The sequence below is a fragment of the Rhinolophus sinicus genome, chromosome 4 (genome assembly GCF_057876585.1).
Source record: "Rhinolophus sinicus isolate RSI-liver-muscle chromosome 4, RSI-T2T, whole genome shotgun sequence".
Classification (NCBI taxonomy): Eukaryota; Metazoa; Chordata; class Mammalia; order Chiroptera; family Rhinolophidae; genus Rhinolophus; species Rhinolophus sinicus.
This window is the reverse complement of record NC_142504.1, coordinates 34,177,248-34,201,265: the sequence shown is the minus strand read 5'-3', so window position 1 is coordinate 34,201,265 and position 24,018 is coordinate 34,177,248. Positions and strand designations below refer to the sequence as shown.

The 24,018-nt window shown below is 37.7% G+C and overlaps 1 protein-coding gene and 1 long non-coding RNA gene across 6 annotated transcripts; one reads left to right on the top strand and one right to left on the bottom strand.

The window, feature by feature from the left end:
- Positions 1 to 2,465: 2,465 nt before the first annotated feature.
- On the bottom strand, positions 2,466 to 11,202 carry MTERF1 (mitochondrial transcription termination factor 1). Of its 5 annotated transcripts, none has more exons than XM_019716585.3 (3): positions 11,114 to 11,202; positions 10,494 to 10,556; positions 2,466 to 5,844 (listed from the first exon to the last, which is right to left on the bottom strand). In XM_019716585.3, exon 3 carries the CDS (start codon positions 5,811 to 5,813, stop codon positions 4,692 to 4,694), a length of 1,122 nt encoding a protein of 373 aa, XP_019572144.1. In that variant the 5' UTR covers positions 5,814 to 5,844; positions 10,494 to 10,556; positions 11,114 to 11,202; the 3' UTR covers positions 2,466 to 4,691. The 5 variants fall into 5 exon arrangements, with proteins under 5 accessions (XP_019572144.1, XP_074196807.1, XP_019572152.1 ...); XM_074340706.2 differs by having other exon boundaries at positions 11,118 to 11,200; XM_019716593.3 differs by having other exon boundaries at positions 11,054 to 11,132.
- A 168-nt stretch (positions 11,203 to 11,370) lies between these two features.
- LOC141573087 (uncharacterized) lies at positions 11,371 to 23,644 on the top strand. The gene is made up of 3 exons (XR_012498652.2): positions 11,371 to 11,475; positions 12,510 to 12,646; positions 20,292 to 23,644. It is a non-coding gene; the product is annotated as an uncharacterized LOC141573087 (long non-coding RNA).
- Positions 23,645 to 24,018: the final 374 nt, after the last annotated feature.

Sequence of the window (24,018 nt, the reverse complement as noted above, 5' to 3'; positions counted from 1 at the left end):
GAAGAATGCAATAACTGAAATGATGAATACATTAGAGGGAATCAGCAGACGAAGCAGAGGATCGAAACAGCAATTTGAAAGATAAAGTAGCAGAAAACACCCTATCAGAACAGCAAAGGTACAAAGAACCCATAAAAATGAGGATAGCTTAAAGGGTCTCTGGGACAACATCAAGTATACCAACATTCACATGATAGGGGTACCATAAGAAGAGAGAGAGAGCAAAGAACTGAAAACCCATTTGAAGAAATAATGACAACAAACTTCCCTACCTAGTAAAGGAAATAGACATACAAGTCCAGGAACCACAGAGAGTCCCAAACAAGATGAACCCAAAGGCCCACACCAAGACACATCATAATTTAAAATGCCAAAAGTTAAAGACAAAGAGAGAAACTTAAAAGCAGCAAGAGAAAATCAGTGGTTATCTACAAAGCAGTTCCCATAAGACTATCACCTGATTTCTCCAAAGAAACTTTGCAGGCCATAAGGAATTGGCACGAAATATTCAAAGCACTGAAAAACATGGACCTGTAACCAAGATTACTCTACCCAGAAAAGCTATCATTTAGAATTGAAGCACAGATAAAAAGCTTCCCAGACAAGAAAAATCTAAAGGTGTTCATCACCACCAAATCAGTATTACAAGAAATGTTAAAGGGACTTCTTTAAGACAAAAAAATAAATAAAAAATATGAGTAATAAAATGACAATAACTACAATCTATGAATAAGCACTTCAAATGTAAATGAATTACATGCTCCAATCAAAAGACATAGGGTAGCTGAATGGATAAGAAGACCCTTATATATGTTGCCTATAAGAGACTTCAGATTGAAACACACACAGAGACTAAAAGATGGAAAAAGATATTTCATGAAAACGAAAACAAAAAATCTGGAATAGCAATACTTATACCAGACAAAAATAGACTTTAAAACAAAGGTTATGTCAAGAGACAAAGAAGGACCCAGTAATCCCACTTCTGGGTATTTATCCAAAGAAACCCAAAACGATACTTTGAGGAGCCATGTGCATCCATACATTCATTACAGTATTGTTTACAATAACCAAGATGCGGAGGCAGTCTGGGTGTCCACTGATGGATGAATGGATAAAGAGGAAGTTATATATATAGCTGAATGGATAAGACATATATATATATATATATATATATATATATATATATATATATAAATGTATATATATATATAAATATATATATATATATATATATATATATATATATATATATATATATATATATATATATATATATATATATATAATGAAGTATTGCTCGGCCATGAAAGGAAATGGGTTCTTGCCATCTGTGGTGGGATGTATGGACCTGGAGGGTATTGTGCTGAGTGTAGTGTGTCAGAGAAAAACAGACGCAATGTGATTTTATTTATATGTGAAATCTAAAGGCCAAAATAAACAAAACAGAAAAAAATGTCACTCTAAAGCTCGTATTTTCTAAACTACAAGGTCTGACAATTAAGTTTGCGAACTTGTTGCAACGATGTTGCTAATCTTTTTTTTAAACCAGAGGGATAATTTTTTTATGAATTTGTACCAACTGGACAGTTAACCAGGTTTACTATTTGGAAGTGCTGAAACGGCTGCATGAAAAAGTTAGACGACCTGAACTTTTTGCCACCAATTCATGGCTCTTGCATCATGACAATGCACCAGCTCACATGGCACTGTCGGTGAGAGTTTTTTGCCAGTAAACAAATAACTGTATTGGAACACCCTCCCTACTCACCTGATCTGGCCCCCAATGACTTCTTTCTTTACCCAAAGATAAAAGAAATATTGAAAGGAAGACATTTGATGACATTCAGGACATCAAAGGTAATACGATGACAGCTCTGACGGCCATTCCAGAAAATGAGTTCCAAAATTGCTTTCACTGGTGGACTAGGCACTAGCAGCAGTGCATAGCTTCCCAAGGGGAGTACTTCAAAGGTAACCATAGTGATATTCAGCAAAGAGGTATGTAGCAGTTTTTCTAGGATGAGTTCGCGAACTTAACTGTCCAACCTCATATGTCTTGCTTGCCATCAAATAGCATATTGGAAAAATTATAACAAGTATCACTGACATACAAATGGCCTTGAAACAGCCTGTATTTTGTTTCTATCAGTGGGAATAACTTTTGAGGCATCACTGATAGGAAGTAAGGTTTACAAGATTGGACAGACACCATTGTTATTTAATTCCAAATCCACCTGCAGAAAACAAATGACTCTAAACAACAATTAAAAGGTTGTGTAATTTTCCCTTCTTTTTCAGTTTATATCAGAGCTAAATGGTGAATGTTTTTAAGATACAGACATCATCTGATTTGTCTTTTTTTAAGTTAACACCTCTAGAAATGTCTTGTTCTTTATATTAGATGAAATGCCAACAAAATACAAATGTACAGAAGCTATCACCATTTCTTTAAACTACATTCATCAGGCAAAAATATTCTTTTATTCAAATTTTATTACTCACATTTAGTTTTTCATTCATACATTTAGAGGACTTTACAAACACTAACTTAGTAGCCATTCCAGAAAGGAAGTTGGATAAAAAAAAAAATTAATACGAGAAATACAGATATGATACTAAAAGGACCATATTTTGTGACTTCACCTATGATGCAACTAATCATCTATTTAGTTATGTTATTCTATTTGCTGCTGTAACAAATTATCACAAACTCATAAAACAACACGAATTTATTATCTTATGGTTCTGTAGGTCAGAACTTTGACATGGGTCTCAATGGGCTTAATTCAAGGTCCTGGCAGGGCTGCAGTTCCTTCAGGGCCCTACGGGGGAGAATGTTTCCTTGCCTTTTCCATTTTGTAGTGGCCACCTGTGTTCCTTGGCTCATGTCCCCTTTCTCCTTCAAAGCCAGTAAAAATGAGTCAAGTCATTCTAACATAGCATCACTCTGACCTCCTCTTTTACTTCCCTCTTCCACTTTTAAGGGCTCTTATGATTACATTGGGCCCACCCAGATAATCCAGGTAAATCTCCCCATCTCAAGGTCATTAACTTAATCAAATTGGCGAAGTCCTTTTGCAAGGTAACAACATATTCACAGGTTCTGGGAATTATGATATTGACATCTTTGGGTGGCCATTACCTGCCTACCACAGTTGCCCTTAACTTCACAGAAAGCAAGACACTCCCATAGTAAATTGAGTCTAAGGGTGGGGGGAGGCAGAAGAAGCATACTAATGATTTAAACTAAGTATGCAGAACTTGGGATGAAAAACCCTTCCTTTCTGTTTTGTCACATTTGTACTGGCAATCTATTTTAAAGATGAACCATAATTACATATGTGGGAACAGAAGAAATAGGTTGCCATTCAAAACCATGGGAAGAAATAGATCTAAAATGAATCTATCAATTTTTTAACCTGAACAGAAACCAAAGACAGCTTATTTTGTATTTTCTATCTTTCTACACATTGTTCTGCCTTGGCACTCAGGAAGTACCATTTACACAGCCTATATCATATAATAGGATGTTGTATTAATTCAAACTAAAGGTAGCTGGAAAGACTCCAGTTGAGCACACAGGCCATGAGTTTTCATGAACCTTTAAAATAAAATATCCAAAGGATCATTATATGTGTAATGGGGGTGTCAAAAAAACGTATACAAGCAGTTGTTTCTCAAGCAGTAGTTCACTGTAATCAGAAGTGTCTGGCTCTTTCAGTCTCTGGCTGCCACACGAAAGCAGCTATCACCACGTCCGTGCATCTGCAATGGATGGTCGTACACAACTGTTCCAGCTTCCTGATCAAAAGGAACAAGCAGAGGGAGGCTGGATAGCTCAGTTGGTTAGAGCGTGGTGCTCTTAACAGCAGGGTTGCTGGTTCGATCCCCACATGGGCCACTGTGGGCTGCGCCCTCCACAGCTAGACTGAAACAACTACTTGACTTGAAGCTGATAGGTCCTAGAAAAACATACTTAAACAAATAAAAGTTTTTAAAAAAAAGGGAACAAGCAGACATATAACACCAAGCCCAATAATCTGAAGGCCCACAACTCCTTCTGCTACAACAGGCTGATTCACCCCAAGACAGTGGGCCTGGAGCCAGGGGCCAACGGCAAAGGTGTGGTGGTCGTCATGAAGCAGAGATCCGGCCAACGAAAGCTGGCTGCCTCCTACGTGCAGATCACCATCAACAAGAACACCCAGGCCACCCTCAGCAGCATCCAGCACATGATCCGCAAGTACGGCCCAGAACAGCGCATGGCCGCCATCTGCAAGCCAGTGCCATCTTGTGCAGCCAGAAGCCCATGACTCTGAAGAGGAAGCAGATTCATCCCACCAAGAGATCCTGAACACCTCCTCCCGCAAAGCAATAAAGCATAAAGCATCAGCGAACTTTCTCCAAACAAACAAAAAAGAAGTGTCCAAACACTGATGGTAACCACTTTGAGCATCTCTTGTAATTGCAGAAATCAAACATGACTTGTATTCATCTTCTGTTATTGGTATATACTGAGTATTACAATTTTAATAGTTTTTTCCTTTCTTTAAATGTATACACATTTTTGGCACCCTCTGTATATGTGATTCAGAAATCAAACTTCTCCTTTTTTGAAAGGCCCAAATTCAAAATGAAATATCATTACATTATAAGATAGACTGTTTTTAATTCCCCAGAATAATGTTCTAACCAATGTTTAACTTTTCTAATTTAGCTTTATATCTTTTTTGACTCCAAGATAGGAGAGTGATATTTGATGTACTCAAGTTATAACCAGCATTTACCAATTCTTTGATTCGACTTTTTAAGGTACTTATGCTTGAATCCAAAATACGAGGAGTTTCAATTATTTGTAAAATGCTAATTTTTTCTTCTATGAGGCAGTCTATTTTTTCATTAAACTTTTTCTCTCCCAAAAAGATCACATCTGGATAGCTCAAGACAAACTTCCGTACCTCTTCTTCAGTACACCCAAGAGAAAACAGCTTCTCTTTGATATTTGTGTAGTTTCTTTTGGCATAGTCATTGGAAAGGTCTAGGATTTCAGCTCCTGGACCACATATCAGAACAAGCAGCTCCTCATTGTTCAGGTTAAAAGTTGACTGTAAAAACTTAATGTTAGCTTTTATCCGTTTGGTGCTCTGAATTAAAATGAAAGGGTTCTTAAAAATTATCTTCCTGACAAAATCTATAGGATCACTGTGACCTAAGGACAAACAGACTTCTTGCAAAAATTCAACCATCTGTTTATTCAGATGAAGGCTATTGGAGAAGGTACGCGGAGCATTGGTCAACAATCGGCAAAGGCATTTACGGGTCAATCCAACTGAGTAGAGAAACTTTATATTATTCTCCAGATTTAGGTTGTTATTGGACCGAAAAAAGGATTCAGGAGAACGTTCCAAAATATTTACAATTTCAAGATCTGATGCCATAATTCTTCTCCACAGATCCCACCGTTTTGAAAGATTTTCAGGTGTGCGTGTTATGGCTCGTGGATATCTTGATATTATGCTAGCAATTACTTCTTTGCTAGCTCCTTTGGACAGAAGAAACACCTTCAGGTCCTGCTCATTAATACCCGTCCTATTAAAAACTCCAGGCTGCCGTTTCTTCGCCATGTCAACATCTACTCCCATAGTAAGTAAGTTCTTCAATAGCTCATTCTCACTGTGTTCATTACCACACTTCACACCAAAAAGCCTACATGAAACTGATTTGAAGAGGATGTCTGCTGAAAATTGGATCCAACATCTTGAACCACAGAGGAAGTTACTTCTCAAATACAAGAGGTTTTGTGGTACCATAATGGTCAAGTAGTCCCAACCTTTTGGAATACTGTATAAAATGACATATATGATATTATATAAATGCATGTATTAAACAGCTAAAAGAACATATTATGATCCTATAAGCATCGTAGTCATTTCTATAAGATATCTACAGCTCTAGATCTCCTGGTGCTGTGGTAATAATTCAGCCACCATATTCCCACTCCTTAGCTCACTGCTTCTGATTATCTGTGGGCCTGGGGCTCCATACACTCTCTTTTTTTTTTTTGAGGGCGTAATAACTTTTATTATGCACTTTCATTCACTTGTTTTTCAACACAAGTATCAGATGTCTCTTCTGGGACAAGGATGTACTTACAAAGCATGAGGAATATAGAAATTACAACCTAGAAACTGGGTGCTAGCTAGTGAGGATGCAGTATGTTCTTTCACCTCTCTCCTCCCTGCTCTGGACCCTAGCGCCTCTGGTATTGATGGAAGGGAGAAGCAATAAGAGAGCCAGCAGGGGTGCTCCTAGGTCACCTGCATGTGGTAAGAAGGTGACCTCAGTGTCCTTTTGGCTTAGCATGATTCAGTTTGGGGATAGGCAGCCTGATTCTCTCCATTGCTGGATACCTAGGCAGATGTAGTATCTTTGCCTATCTGATACATGTAATTTTCTCAACATAGAGTTTCACTTCATCTTGTCCACCTTCATTTCTGAGAACCCAAACTCCCGATACACATGTTCAACTCTTCCAGAATGTCTGTCATCAGGCATTCTGAGGGGGGTGGGATGAGCCTGCAGGAACCAACCAGCTGGGGAGTGAGATTTCTTTTGTCTCCTCCTTGTAGGCACTCCTAATCTAGATGAGTGATTTTTTAAAACACAGTTGGTTTTTGGGAAGAATATGTCCTCTTCCCTCCCCAGTGGCAATGGGGGTGGGGAGAGGCATGTATAACTTTTGGGCACGAACACTGTATCCCACGAAATGTCTTACTTATGTGTTCCGTACATTCTTAACATAAAGAAAAGCAGTATAGCATCATAACTGCCCCAGAATTACTCCTACTTTTATATTGCTCTTTTTATTGGCCTTACCTGCCTTGGCTACCCAAAACCAGTTGCCACTGTCCATCTCTGCTTCATCCTCCTGATTTCCAAACCTTTGGCTTGTTCCTATTAACTGATGCTTTCAACTTTGCCTTGTCTTCCAATTTCCCAGATCTTTGGCCTTGCTCTTGCCCACAGACACCAGACTTCTTTGCCTCTGTTCTCACATCCTGGTTATCAAACCCTAAATTTAGCCCTCAAAACCAACACTTCAGAATTCAGGCCTAATATCCACCTTAAACACATTTTTTTCCTAGATTCATGGCTCTCTTTAAACTCAGGCTATTATCTCCCCCTCCTTCAGTTTACTTTTCTGCCCCCTTGATTGTAACCCAACAACTCCAAACCAATTTTCACCTTCAAAATGATCTAGCTGGAATATTTAATCCAAATAGTCCACCACATGTGGAACTGTGTTGCAAGATGGTACATAACAGTAAAAAGTTACTTTTACCATTCTCCCCCACCGCACCACATTACAAAAGACTAACCCAGGGCTCTCTTCATTTGTTCCATAACACATATAACTTTGTGCAAGTGGATAAAACCTCAATAACTCATCTTCCTGATCATTTAGAAATGAGTCTTGAAATGTATGAACTTATCTATGATAATCATCATAGGTCCCTACAAAAATGAGCATCTCTATAGGAAATATTTTATGAGAAAAGCAACAGAAAAGTACTATTTTGTTATTCAACTTATCAGATGATTTATGTTTCTAAGCTACTTGCTGTCTGAAAGACACAACACATTTTTTTAAAACTGCACTTTCTCCTGTTCAGACTGTACAGCTGTGACAAACTATGCTCTTGATTTCTAATTACTTACAATGGGCTACTATCACTTAAAGGAGGCACATCCCTTTTCCTCTCACCTAATTAAACATAAAATAGGAAATAGAGCTACATGGTTTCAACTCACTACTAATATCTCTGGGCTTGAGATACTGCTTTTAAGATCAATATCAAAAAAGCCTCTCTGTGTCTATCCTTTTAACTACTCCACCTAAACAAAAACTTGGATTATGCCTACAGGCTGGGAACATTTCTATAGCTCAGATAATCTACAGATCCTCAAAGAATTGGAAAAATATTCCCAAACTACAGAATCAAATAACATTCAAACAAAAATGCAGGCTGCTTACAGGGTAAACATCAAACAACTAAAGCACATTTTATATTGCCCTATACTGAGTACACTATTCTTTACTTCTCCATAATACAACACACTACTCTGTAACTATATACTCTTTCAAAAATGCATGAATTTAGAAACTTAAAAATAAGGTCCTCTTCCTAACTTAAGAATGAAGGCTTTACTTTGCACAGCTCAACAATCTGTTCTCTTCCAGATGTTCAAGGGTGACCTCTACTGGATAACAGGACAGAACACTGACAGCTGTGGATAAGACCAGTGCTTTCCAAAGAGGAATGGCAAGATGATCCAATGGAATGAAGGAAAAAAACAGTAAAACTCCAATTTGTATTTGTCTTGCCTTTTAAAATTTCCACTTTCTATATATGTTTTAAAATGTAACAAAAGTACTATGAGATATGTACATAACTAATCGGTAAATAAGTATACGTATAATTAGAGATACATGTATAAACTTTTCTTATTGGGAGTGTACAGGATCAAAAAAGTCTGAAGGCTTCTACTCTAGATAACACACTCCCTTGAGATTACACTATCACAAGCAGGGCTAAACGAGTCACAGAAAGTTCAAAAGAAATTCTAACAAGAGACTAAAAGTGAAAATATATGACAAATTTCTTAACAAACGAGCAATAAATTAAGGTTTCTCCTGAATCTATCATAGGTGGATTTTATATCTTTGTATTCCCTATGGAAATTTCTTTCACACAAATTAACATGTCTAAAACCAAAATGAGCATCTTTCCCAGCTTGCAAACTAGATCTCCTCTGAGTAATGAAATCACTATCACTATCCTAACAGTCACTCATGATAAAAATCTAAAAGTAAGTTTTGCTTTCTTTTCCGCAACCCGTCATCAAATCGTGTAGATACAGCTTCTTCAGTATCGCTGACCTCCAACCTCTCGACTCTTTACTATTCCCTTACCCTGACTGTAACAGCCGCCTAACTTGCTTCTCTAACATCAGTCACTCAAAACTGCCACTATAGTGTACTTGGAAAACAAAGATGTAATTATGTCCCTCATTTTTTGATTAAAGACCTCTGTAGCTCTCCCCTAGAAAGTAAAAATCTTCAGGCTGACATTCAAAGCCCTCACCATGCAGTTCCACTACCTTTCTAGCTAGCTTCTATTCTACAACCTTACAACTAGGGACCACTGCCTCTCAAACCTCTGGTCCTAAACGTCCTTGACTCTTGTCTCCCTGCCTTTACTTACAATGTCTTTCAGAAAGACCTATCCTCCTGATGTCTATCCACAGTACAAGGTCCCATTCAAATACTATCTTCCCACAAATCTTTAACAAATACATATTGTTGAAGACAATAATTTGTTTTATAATAATTTATTACTAGGGAATCTAAAACTAAGTATTCTATCTCTATAGAAAAAAAGAGCTCAAGTGGACTTAGAACTGGCAACTAAATTCTGTTTTGATTACAATACTACAAATGCAGTTAACTGTCCCCAAAAAATATTATGAGCAGTCTCAGCTAAGCCTAAATACAATGTTAACTAACACCAATACGTTGGTGAGTGCATCAGAAAATGGGGGAAATTCTCAAATACCACTGCTGTAAGAGAACCCAGCAATTCCACTTGGAGATTATCCAAAGGAAATAAAAGGACAAGAATACATAAAAAGGGGGAGGGGACATTACTATGTACAAGCCAGTGAAAAAAATGAAACAGTTAGTTACCTCTGACCAATTAATGGCAGCTATGTACTAGTAGTTCTGAAATGTCAAGATAGTATTTAATTAATATGTATTATTTTGCAATCAGACAAATTTATAAAAAACTAAAATTGCCTAGGAGTGCAAAAATGTAATAAAAAATACATTATCTATTTTTATTATAGATAAAATATATCTATATATTTTACAAAATATAAAATAAAAATATTTATTATATTAAAAATATATATATATAAAAATGTTTATCTATTTTTCAGTTTTCAACATCAAAAAGTTAAATCTGATAAATTATCAATGCTACTTGACTCTTTTAGCACTCGATCTCAATCCAAATTATTCCTATTACGTCTAGCAAGGTGAGTATTTCCAAATTATTCCTATTACATCTAGCAAGGTGAGTATTTAAATAGCCTAATACAAGAAGTATTAACTGTCTCAATCTACAAATTTCAAAAATAACTAATACTCCATATGGATCTCAATCTCAAATTGATGTTTGTAATTAACCAAAACTATTACTGCAAAGGCTGAAGTCCAAAATTAACAAATACAATGAAAATTTGTGTACCTGTAGCTTATGAGATCTAAGGAATAAAAGATTTACATTGCCCTCTGCTCCACAGTAGCCTGATAAAGGGGCTTTTAATGGAAATGGCTAATCACTGGCCCCAGGGTACTATATTCCAATTGGCCTTCTTTTGACAAAACAAGCTGTTTGGAGATCTTTACAACAATGCAGTCTCACCTTATTTGTCTTTAGCAAAGAGGACTTGCATTCCAACAGAAAAAACTGTAAAATAGCCCGTCCCTAGAAAAGGCAAAAAAAAGGGGTGGGGAAGACAAAACACTGTCAATATTTCCTAATACAGAAGAGATCCATCCCAGCTAACACTGTATAACGTTCTCGTGAGATACATAACCTCTTGCATACTAAACATCTCTCAGGCACTGAGAAGAAAATGGCAAGTACATGCCTGAGTATGATGGGAAAAAGTAATGGAATCACGAATATGATTTGTAAAACCAGAGCTAAGTGCTTCACATACTCTTACCTAAACCCCACAATTAAAAAGTAGGCATTATCCCTAAAATTACAAAATCGGGGAAAGCGCCAAGTTTCATTACTAGCTTGTGTTAGTCAGGTGAAGCCTAAGGTTCGAACCCAGGTGAGTCTTAACTCAAAATCATGGTAACGCCACAGGTTCCCTTCCATGGGTTTTTCCCATCCCTCTTCCTCCCACAAGGACAATTCTGCAAGGAGCTGCTCAGGAAGGGGACTCCGCTATACGTCAAGGTCACCCAGACCTGCTTCTAGAAATAAAAGCCTCCGCAGCAGTAAGCCACCAACCGCAACCTGCATTGTACCTACGTCCTGGCAATAGCTTTACTTCCGCCTCTGGGGTCTGGAGCGGAACCGAGGAGTGCAAACGGGCGACTAACTTCCGGCCACGGGCTGCGCTCCGAAGTGACGTCACCCGCCTTGCGCACCCCGGGGGCCTCTCGGCCGCACTAGGTACAATAACCCAAAGAGCCCAGCAGAGGGCGGCAGAAGACCGCGGTGAGCGCAGGAAGCCCACCTCTGGGGCGGGTTTTGGAGGGCGGGGCGGGGCCGGCGCCTTTCCCTACGTCCCAGCCAGCGACGGAGAGATGCAGCGGCGATCCAGTGCTTGCTGGCGCCTCGCGGTGGGAAAGTCGCTATTATGCACATGAATTCGCAGCCTGACAGGGTGATTCCGCTTATTAGTGTGACTAACACGATGCCGATGAACACCTCGGCATTTGGTGCAGGAAAACGCGTGCATCAAAGGCTCATAAACAGTCCCAGATTCTTTCTTTTCCTGAACTGCCTTGGAAATCGTGGAGTGTGGCTGCTGGTCCGAATTCCGTGTCAGCCTTGGGCTGGGACAGTAATTGTGGTAGACTTCGAGTTAACTGCTTGCAGCTCGATTGCTTTTGGTTCTTTTTTTTTTTTTTTTTTTTCCCTAATTGTGAAGGGTTTAGACTACTTAAAACTTAACAGAAACTTAATCTCCACAGCAGGTGCGCTTTTGCCACCCTTGGGAGCGTCGCTACATGTAAACCTTCTGGTCCCAACGGTCTCACCTGCCTGGGGATGGTAGCAATGGAGATTAAGCTTCAATTCAAAGCAATTCTACTCTTACCCTCAAAAGAAAGATTATCCCAGATCAATGAAATAATCATCAGGCTGCCGAGTTATCTAATGGAGGAAGTGTTAGTCCTTAGAAAAATGGAAAGTGAGGGAGAGGGTTGATTCTGAATTCTGCTGAAAGGAATTTCCTGCATTTACCTTCCTCTAATTTTCTTCATCCCATTTTTGCACCAATAGACCAATTAATGTTTTATCCTCACTCTGTCCCTTGGATTACACCTAGCAAGTGTGTTGTTGTCACTTTGTTTTGAATTAACTTGCTGTTTTATTTATTATAAGGATAAAGATTTATATTTGGGACTTATAATCAATCCGTCTATAGGGTAAGTGAAACTGCTGACTGCAGTTCCTCGGGTAAAAAAATAGTCTTGAAAAATTAGAAATGGCCTCTTTGTATAAATTTCTAGTCACTGTTTCTGCCTAGAAGGAGCACCTATATCTAAGTTAATATTTACTATTTTATAGTAATAAAATATTTAAGAAAAATATTGACTAATTTATAAATATATACATTTATATACATAAATATATAAATAGTTTAACTCTAAACTGCTTTACAATCAGACCGTAAAACAATAACATCTTTTTTAGGCATTATTGAACTTCAGACTTTCTAAGACCTTTGAGATTATGGAGTCCCAATCCTCTCATTTTACAAAGGAGAGAGTAAAACCCTTCGAGTGGGAGCCAGCAAGAGAATGCATGCATGTCTTCTGCCTCCTTGACCCGTAAGTCTTCTGTGATTCTTACCACAGGCTTTGCTGTACTGACATAGATTATCAAAGGTTTTTTCAGACTTTCTCAGGTGACATCACCTAAGTTTATTTTGAGTGATACCTTGTAGGTAAAGGAGATTGGTTCTTTTGAAAAGTGTTTCCATATTTCCTATCCAAAATTTTCTGATTACAAAGATATCTTAAATGCATATTACAAAATATTGAAGAGAATAATAACAAAATTGTAATAATGGTTGGATTAAGATGGTGTATTGTCCGTTACTTTTTTCCTTTTCATTTTTCTGCCAAGAGGTTTAATGATTTGTGAAATGTCATTACCTCCAATAACAGCAGTGACTACTGCCTTGTTGTCATGTTGTCATTGGTGGTATGTTACAGTAGAACCTGCATATACCTTGCCTGTGTTTTATTCATTGATTCAATGAACAATTATTGAGCACCTGCACATTTCAGGCCCTTTACTCAGGATGGGGGTATTTAGTAGAAAATAAGACAAACCCCCTGCCCTTCTGGACCTGTTTCCGATGGTAGGTCTCACTCTCAGCCTGCTGAGTGTCTGCGCCTCTACATGCTTCCCCCCCCCCCCCCCCCCGCCACGATACCTCCCCAAGATCATAGCTGACCCACACCCTACTAAACTGATGTAATTAAGAAAAAGAAAGTGTGGTTGGAAACTCAGGAGGGGGGATGCTGTGTGTGGGAGAAGCTGGAGGCAGGGAATAAGTGATGATGAACAAACAAAGAGGAAAAAAGATGAGGTGAAGCAGTTGCAATGTGGTAAAGGGGAGTTTCTCCTAGAGGCTGTTCTAAACTTTTCATCTTTCTGGGTTTTTTATAAAGTAAGTCAATTTTTTAAAATTTTGTATTTTCATTATCTCTTTTACAATTCTCTTTCTTTTCTGAAACCATGGTGATATTAGATGGTCTATGTGTTTTTTAATTTCTGTGTTTGAGAAAAGAATAGGTTGCCAAGTCTATTTGGAACATCCCCTCCCCGCGTTTTGATCCCAAAGTCTGTGCAGTAGAAAGCACAGACTCCGGTGCCCTCCCTTCACAAATTGGACTTAGACACCTTGGGGATAAGCTGAAAGTCGGGTTTGAATACAGAATCTGTGCTATACTCAGCAGCACCTTTGACCTAGTATAACTAAGGGTTTTTTGTTTTTTGTTGTTGTTGTTGTGTTTGTTTGTTTGTTTGTTTGTTTTGGGGGGGGGCGTTCTGTGCCAAAGTGCCTGCCTGACATGCCTGCCTGACCAGTTCAGCCAAAGTGCCTGCCTGACATGCCTGCCTGACCAGTTCAGCCCAGGAAGTATCCTTAGTTTTTCATGCAAATAGACTTCTGGAAAGCCAAAGCCCCCTGGTTGACCACTCACGTTTGAATCTCAGCAGACCCAATTAAGGTCAGAAAGGAAGTGGCCCTGTGTGGGTACAACCACACCCACAGACTCCTGGACTCTACAGACAAGACATCCCCAGACCTGCCAGCATCCTACCAGTCTCATTTTAGGGCCCTCAGAGGAACACCAAGTCCCGTCTCGCACTCGCCTGCAGCCAGCTGTTTTGTAAATTGCTTAAGGCAGATAAAAGCAGTAAAGTTACCCCATGGTCATAGGTTAACACTCTACTGTTTGCAAACAAACGAAAAAATAAAGGTAGCTTCACTTCCCCCCTTTTCAAAATTGCTTTTTAACAACCTTAGATTTCTAAAGTTTTTCCTGCTGGTAACTTTCTGAAATGTGTCTAACCAAGGTCTAGAGAGACTTCATGAGTCAGCTCTCCTACTCCCACATTCATTACCACAGGGTCTGTGGCAAGGAAATACTTTGCCTGGCAAACTGGCTGATTCCAGAACTGATCCTGGATTCCCACGGTAGTTAGATTGCCACCATCAGCCAGGCAGAGTTGGCCAAGAGAAGCACAATAATTTGAGATCCCATTCAGCCATAATCCCATTCATTTTCAATCCCATTCACCCTGGTGAGTTTAAGTACTTTTGGGGTTGTTTCATCCTACAGGACCATGCCTTTAATTCCTACGAAATGATTCTTAGTCACTGGTAGAAAACCTTACCTTCCCATAGCAGGGGAGCAAATAATCACAAAATGGAATACCATCTTACTTGTCCAAAACTACTTCCCTTCCTATGTATAGTATTTCTTGAAATTTCACCTTGAGAGATTATTCCTTGGTGTTTATAGCATGATGATTTTAAATCATAAACATATTTGAAAGGGGAAACAAATTAAGCAGTCAGCAAACTTTTCCTATAAAGGGCCAGATAGTAAATATAGGCCCTGTGGCCCACTTACTATCTCTGTTCCACATTCTTCTTTTTTCACAATCCTTTAAAAAATGTTCTTAGCTCAAGGGCCACCAGACCACAGGCTATATGGTCTGCTGCTAGCTGTGAAACACTATAATGAACTACTCACATATACCTATAATTTATTTTGTTGACTTAAAGGCATCCGAAGAATAGGAATTTTGAGATAAAGGACGTGGAAGAGAAAAATATTAATAACGTTTGAAAAAAATGTCTTATAACACTATCTGCTGGGTAGTATTCTAATCACTTCTCCTACATTAATTCATTTAAGTCTATGATGGAAATAACATTATCTCCGTTTTATAAATGAGGAAACTGAGTTAGAAGCTAAGTAATTTGCCTAAGCTCACACAGCTGGTAATTAATTGGAACCTAAGAAGCCCATCTCCAGAGTCTACGGTCATAATTGCAAGCTTTGCTGACATTCAGAGAGAAACAATATTTTAATTCACTATAGAAACTATCAAAGTAGAAATATTTTTATAGAAAATAGAAAGAGGGCAAAAACATTCACCCACAATTCCGTCACTTAGAATAACCACTATTTACGTTATATGTATATCCTTTTGGCTTATTTTTTCCAGAATATTCCTATACATAATTTTTTCTTTATTCAACCTATGAAGTAAGTATCACAATTTTGCAGATGAAGAAACTGAGGCTTAGATGGATTAAGTGACTTTTTTCATAAAAATCATAAAGCTAATGTATGTGGAACCAGGATTTCAAGCCAGGTTGTTGCTTCCAGAACCTGTACTCCTAACCCCTGGCCTATGCTGCATTTGAGTTTATACTTACTTGTCAAACTTAAAAAGTCCTTTTCTATCTCAAGTTTATAAAGAACAGTCACCCATATTTTCATCCAATACTTTATTATTTTTCTTTTAAGTCTTAGTTTTTATTGTTTTTAAGTCTTTGAATCACTTGGATTTTATTTTGGAATAAACAAGGTAGAGATTCAGTTCTGTTTCTCTTCCAAATTGCTAGTCAATTGTTCCTACATCATTTAATGACCACTTTCTTTGTCCACTTCTTTGAAATGCCACCTTTGTCATATACTAAATTACAAGGTAATTTTTCCCGTTTTTGAATGACCACATTCCACTGTTGGAAGATATGTCTTAAGGTTCGGTTGTGATAATCTAACTTAAGAGTTGATATGAAGAAAGGAAAGTAGGTTTCAGCCTGGTGTTTTGAGAATTTTCCTTTATACATTATTTTTCCCTTAATAAAGGCCAGCATATTTTAGCTCAAATTCCACAACAGTTATAGAAGTGTGAAAAATGGAAACTGATCTTGAAGGAATATTAGTGATTCTCCTGTCCAAACCCCCTTACATGTAAGTAAGGAAACTGAGGCCCAAAATGGTAAAAATTACTTATCTAACAAATAATATTGGTACTTAGTGTCTATATTACACAGAATTCTTTCTGTTGCAAGTGACAGAACTACAACTCAAACTAATTCAAGCAAAAGGGTGGGGAGGCTTTCTTCTCTCAGCTTCTCTCTGTATGTAGGCCTCATTCTCTTAGGCTCTTCCGTGGAACAAGACATATGGCAAGTATCTCTAAGGTTACATCCTTTTAACTGGAAACTCAAGGGAAAAGCAAGAAATTCTAACTCTTAGTCTTGAACATAAAATAAGGACTCGTATTGGTTTTCCTTGAATCATACGACCACTCCCATTGTTTCATGGGAAGGGTGAGGATGGCAGGATATAGTGTGATTGGTGGTCCCAGCAAAACCATTTGGACTTAGGGAGAGGCAGTCCTTCAAAAGAGAAGTGTTACTATTACTAGAATGAAGAAAAAGAAGTTGGACAGTCAAAAACATCTGTGTCCATTGCTGTCGTTGGAGAGCCAGAATTAGAGTTGAGATCTTTGAACTCCCATTCCAATCCTCTTCTCATTCTCTATTTATTCATTTAATGCATATCTCCTGAACACTCTGCTAGGATTGCATTTAACGGCAAGTAACAGAATCCCCAGTCAATGGTGACTTACATAGCAAATGGTCTAGAGACAGGAGTTAGTTGTTGGCATTATTTTCTAAAACCATGTCATCTCTCAGTTTCCCATCGCCCCCTGAAGTCTTTCCAAACCCCCATTCAGAATCAATCTTTCCCACTTCTGTATTGCTGTAGCATTTTGTTCAATCATCGTAACACTAAATTCATTCTATTTTGTGTTGAAATAAATTTGGTGCATACATCTCAATCTCCTCTGCTGTTAGACAGAAATTCCTGAGGGCACAGACTGAGTTGAATTCATCTTTGTGGAATCCAGATGCCCTGCCATTCTCTGGGTCTGCCAGCTGCACATGCTCCTTGCTGGACCCAGAACCCCCGAACCCAGAGCCACTTTGAGTCCTGATGAAGCAAACCATATCACCTGACAACATCAGTGAGCAATGTAGACTTCACTACAGGTTTTGTCACGGGGATCACATTCCACACACACAGAAAACAACTTTCAGATCCCCCATTGGACTCACTGGCTCACATTTTCTTCCTTCTGGATGGTCCTGAACACTTCAAACTCCTCTCCCCGTTATTTTTCCCAAATTCAGCTATGTCCAGTCCCATCTCCACACTGGCACACCCAAACCCAGCTAGAAGCTCAGTAAAATTAAATCCCATCTAGGTAACAGGTCCCACTCTTCTTAGTTGTAGGAGGGTTCAAAATAGCAGATAATATTAAATCATGCTTATAATAGTTAACATTTATTGACTATTTATTATGTGGAAGGTACTGTTATCCCAACAAGGCATGTTTTATTATCTCCATTTTGCAGTTAAGAAAATGCAGCCAGGAAGGAGGAACCAGAAATCAAACCCAGACTTTTTGAATCCAGAGCTTATGCCCTTAATAATTAAACTCAACTAACCTCTATAGCACTTAATACAATGCCTTCCCTAGTAGGTGCATCAAAATGTTGGTTGGATTAAGTGTACTTGCATTTCTAAAATCGTCAGAACTGCTCTAGCTTCTTACATTTCTTTTTTTTCCTCAGCTACAAAAATTTATTTTTCTGAAATACCAAAATATCCATTATAGGAAAAAAAACTACATTATCTTACATGAAAGTAAAAATTATGAGTAGATTACAATTGCTTGTTAGTTTTATTTGTTCTGCTTTACTGAGATTAATTGGCAAATGAAAGTTGTATATATTTAAAGTATACAACATGATGATTTGATACACCTAACATGGTGAAATGGTTACCACAATGAAGTTAATTAGTACGTCCCTCACCTGACACAGTTACCGTTATTTTATGTGTGTGGTGAGAACACTTAAGATCTACTCTCTTAGCAAATCTCAAGTATACAATACAGTGTTATTACCTGTAGTCACCCTGCTGTACATTCATTCTCATAGATATCTAAAGCTCTCTATTTTTACTGGTATTAAGTAAATGAATAAATGGATGGATGAATGAATAGGTGAACTGACTAATTTGCTGACTACACAACTCAGCTTTCTCATCTGAAAATTCATTCATTCAGTTGGTCTTTTAATATTTCTATATCCACCAGGTGGGCACCAGAGAAACAACAATGAAGCCTAAGAAACACTCCCTGCCTTTAGCAAGTCTAGTGGAGATATTCACAGTCCAAAAGAAAAGTGTTGAACTAAATGTTATCAAAGGTCCCTTCCAGCTCCAAAGTTCTGTGATTCTATTGAATGGGAGGTTTGTTCTCCTTGTACAAAGTGATAGATTTATGATCACAAGAAGATGGCTCATTCTTCCTCTCATCCTAAGCACTCAAATCCATGCAGAGAGAGAGAAAGAAAGAGAGAGAGAGAGAGAGAGAGAGAGAGAGAGAGAAGATTCTGATAAATTTTCAATGACTGTGACCCTTGGCTAGACCTTGGGAAAGGGAGCTGGATGCTGCTTGTCAAATAACCACTGAGGAGAGAATTTAGGACGGTCCCTAAGCAATATAACAAAGCCCGAGAAGCCTTGCCGTCCTGCGCTTCAGCCTTCCTTACTGCACTCCTAAGCCTGTTAGATGGCTGGTGTCCTGCTCCCCCAAGTCCCCTAAATCCCACTTTAACACTAGGCAAGTCAGCTGATCATGAAGTGGCCCCTACTCCAGAGCTGCCTGTAGAGCTTCCCTCTGCACCTTTTTAACCCTGAGGAGCTGCACTCTTCACTTTTTCACCTCTGTATCCCTCATATCTTGCTGTTTTCAATAGTAGCCGAACGTTAGCATCACCTAGAGAGCTTTTTGAACACTGAAGCCCAGCTCTCTGCCCCCAGGGATTCTGATTTAATTGGTTTGGCCTGAGGCCCAGACATTGGACTGGTTTTTGTTTTTGTTTTTTTTTGATATTCAGTAGATTATTCTAATGTATAGCTAGAATTGAGAACTGTTGCACCTTTGAAACTGGAGTTTCTTGATTTTCACCTGCCGGTTAAAGCCCCACCCTGGATTCTGGGGCCAGTTCTGTTCCCCGTGGGGAAAATTCAAGGAGCTTTAGGCTAGCAGCTCAGCGGCTCAGGGCTTAATCCCACTGGGGCCTGGACTCCCAGCTCCAGTGCTGCAGGTTGTTGTTCCTTGTGATTAAGCCCCTCTCCGAAAGGAACATGAAGAGCTAGAGAAGGGGAAACAGTTGCTAGGCCGGCAAAACAGCAGGTATTGACTCTAATGCCCTCCCACTTTCTTTAGCCCCACCCCCACCCCCGCCGCCGCCCATCCCCCTGTACAAACCACTGTAATAAAGTCCTGAACAGTGTCACTTGTGACAGGCAAGGAGAGGAAATTATCTGACCTAATGTCTCTCAGCCATGCCTATATCAAGCTGCCAGATATTTCTCTTTATTTCACTATATACATTTCTGTTGGTGATACTTTAATAACTCTTTCCCAGAGACATCTCATCTTTACTCTCCTTTCTTTTTCTCTTCCTCTTTTTACTTGTACCTAGTTAACTGCTGAGTCTTTTACTCTCCCTTGATCCGTTTTTATTACGAACCTCGCCCACCATGACTGGGATCGTACCTAAGCATAAGACTAGTATCAGTCGTGTGTTTAAACCAGGGAAAAGGGAAGCTACATTTTATAAAGTGAAAAGAAACAACCTCTAGCGTTCATAAAAGTGCTAATAAAAATGCTTCACAGTTCCCACGAAAGTCTCTATTCTCTTATTCTTCTGAAATGAAACCTCTTCAGAAACCAGAATTCAACATAAATGTTATTTTTAATGTTTGTTTTCTGCTTTGGTACAGGTTTTACAAGTTAGGTTTTTACTGTTTTTTCTTCTATTTTTTTATAACACTTCATCTTGTGGATTCTCCTCAGAACATTAGCACCATCTACACTGTTGTCTTAATTGAAAACTCCACTCTGAGCACCAAAGACTTGGACCCCAACTCATCTGTCACTTGAGGATGGTGTGCATGTACCTAGCACCATGCTGGGCACGCCCTTTTCCAGTGTCACACGGACAACCTCGAAGGTTTGCCAAAGGAGAGGGTGAAGATGAGGGCAAATGTTAATGACATCTGTTTCTGTCAATAAGATTGGTGACTTCCCAGCCATCAGTGCACTAGAGGGAGTTATTCTGTCCTTTAGCCCAGGAGCATCTACTATATTAGGATTTTCCTAGTGCCAAGGGAAGTATCATGACACAGTATCCCTTATACCTACTTAATCACTATGACGATCTGAAGACGCAATCCCAATAATAAAGTCTAGAACTGTTCCTGGAAAAGTGCTTTTAAAATTCAAATATTTGTCTAATTAAAGATAAGTACTCTAAAACGGTTCATTTTTCCTGACATTAAATGTAAATCTTAGCATTTAAAAGCGGTATAGTAGTGTAGAGGTATTTGAAAATTGAGTAGTAGATCTAGTTGTGTATGTGTTTTTTAATTAAGTTCAAAATGTGCTAGGCAGATAATTATATTTACTCTAAAAGAGCATATAATAAATGCTGTTCAAACTAAATAAATGAGTAAGTAAGCAAGCAAATAAATAAGTAAATACCTTAGCTCGATTCTGTTCTGTTTTGACCAGGAATTGTGATTCTCTGTGAACATTAACAAAAGACAGACAGTGAGTTTTAAAGCACATAAAACAAATTTTTTCTATTAATATTATGTAGTGAAGTATGTGTTCTATATTACTCTAGAGAATATCACAATCATGATTTCTGATCTGTATGTATTTTTAGTACATGTTTAAATTAATCATTGTGAATCAGATATCCTAAGATCATTTAATTAATTACCTGCATTATCTAACCCCTACTTAAATTTCTTCTCTAGACATATTACTCCTACAGACTAAATTATTCATCTCACCAAACTCTCTAAGCTGACAAAGCCGCTTGGCTTTCTAGCCAAAGTGCTATTGTGAAAGCAGGTCTTAGCTCAACAAATACTTTCCCTTTTATTAAAAGATAAGGGTGACGGACCATCATGTCTAAAAATAGATACTTGGAGCTTAAAATCTGTCAGACCATATGTTGTACGACTCCAAGATCCAGGAAACAAAGACATCCTTCTCCTGGGGGTATGTATTATTATGGTTATTCTAGGGGCTCAAGTGCCAGTCCATTTATATGACTGTACAGTCATTTAAACATCTGTAGAAGATAAATGAATATAAATTCCTGGGGATGGTGAAGGGGAACAGTGAATTGGCACTGATCTGATTTGCATGCTTTTGTATCTGTGTTGTGAGAATGCATATGACAATGTGAATTTTCTTCTGGTGTCCTTAAGATTTCTTTTAATGAAATTACTTTTCTTGTTACTCATTGACAGTCAATGGAATAACCACAAAATATAGGAGTTGAGGCACTTTTCTCCTATACGCAAGACAACATTTTACAAAATGTTATAAGATCTTTGTAATTCTTTTTCTGTATTGAAATTTTAACTTTTTTTTCTGGTGGGTACGTTATTTCATTGTTTTAAAGTTTAGAAACTTCTCTTAAAACTGAAATAAGGTTTCCAACCTACTGCCATTAATCTCTAAATATGTTTTATACATGTGGTGCATATTTAAAACAGTTTCCATATTTTATATGGTGCAACCTCAAACATTTTCAGAGATTTAATTACGGTCTTATGCTAGAGTATCATTCGGAGACTGTGTACATAGTACATTGAAGCAATTTGGCAGTTACTCAGTTTAGACCACAAACAATTCCAACCTCCAAAGGGGATTCTTTTCCACCTTTGTAACTATCAAATCTCCGCTTCTGTTTAGATTGCAGAGACCCAACTACACTGGCATATTTACAAAGCCAAACACTTTTAAAATGTTAAGGTTAAGAGATCCAAGTTTTCTCTAATTACTTGGCAATGATTGTAAAGGATATTTGTAAAGGTAGAAATATCCGTTCTTTGTCAACTAACAAAAGAACTTCAGTCTTCTTTAAGTAACGGATGGGAAAGGAGAAAATGAAAAGAAATATCAGATAGTGTATTTCTTCTAGGACATGAGGCTATATTTCTTTTAGTTTTTAAAATTATGTGTGTGTGTACAGAGGATGCCAAAAACGTATACACACTTTAAGAAAGGAAAACTGTACTAAAATTGTAATACTCAATATGTACCAATAACAAAAGATGAATATGAGTCACGTGTGACTTCTGCAATTACAAGAGGTGCTCAAAGTGGTTTCCATCAGTGTCCAGACACTTCTGATTATGGCGAACTACTACTGCTTGAGCAACGTTGACCAAAGTGTCCACTTGTACACAATTTTTGGCACCCTAGGATATGTGAAGAAAGATTTATGTACACATGATACAAAGATACAAAAGAATATACAATAAAAACTTAAGTCTCCCTCCTTTTCCTCAGTGACCCAATTCCCCTCTCTAGAGGCACACACTGTACCCAGTTTCTTGGAGCTTCTTCCAACCATAATCCATGCATTTGCTAACATACATGTGTGAATTCCCTCTCTTTTTTTCCCCTTCTTTCTCTCCTTACACACCAAAATGTAGTATACCATATACTGTTCTCTGTTCCTTGAGTTTTTACTCTTGAAGATTGTTCCAAATCAGTACATATAAAAATCATCATTTAAGCGACTATTTGCATAGTAATCCACTGTATAAATATACTATAATTCATCTATACAGTCTTTTAATAATGAGCGTTTACTAATGTTTCCCATCCTCTACTATTACAAATAGGTTGCAACAAATATTTCATTTTTGTGCACATAGTTTGTGTTCCACATGTGCAAGATTATGTATAGAATGAAAACCTAGAATTGAAATTATTGGACCAAAGAGTATGAGCATCTTTAATTTTGACAAGTAAAACCATATTGCCCTCCATGAAAGTTGTATTAATTTTCTCTCCCAATAGTAATGTATGAGAAAGAAGCAATGTTTTTGACTAGTACCCACTTCATATTTGTATTCCATATTTGTACTCCAAAAGGAATAAAAGAGCAAATATATCATTTTTGCATGTTATAAATTTCAGGAAACTCCAGGATTTGTAAGATAGAAAATATAAAGTAAGAGATAGCAATCTGATATTACATAGTAACTATTTTATTGTTTGTTCACAAACAAGTAAGCCATCATCATGTTACAATAAAGAATTTTGAATTACATTTTTTAAAACCATGAAAACTGTTAAATATTTCTATTTCTATTGGTAATGCTATTATTAAAAGTAGTGAAGAGTTATTGCCAATAATAATGATAATGAGAGGAAATATTATATTGGATATATATATACAAAACTTCTATAATACATAAAACAAGTAAATATATAAGTAGACTATGACTTTTAAAAAAATCTCTTTTACAATAATTATTCTCATAATGTTACAAGACTCTAAATTAGCCCTCAAATTTACTAATCGTTATTCTGGAAGTACATATTAAAATTACTTCAGCTATAAAAGCTTTTGAAGGTATATTTAATAGCGATATAACAATTCTTGAGCAGAAGACCAGATACTTTGCTATTTATCAAATGAAAAAAGCTTGTGAACTGATAAAAATAGTAGAAAAGGTATAGAAAAATCTATGCACATAGTTTTGGAGGT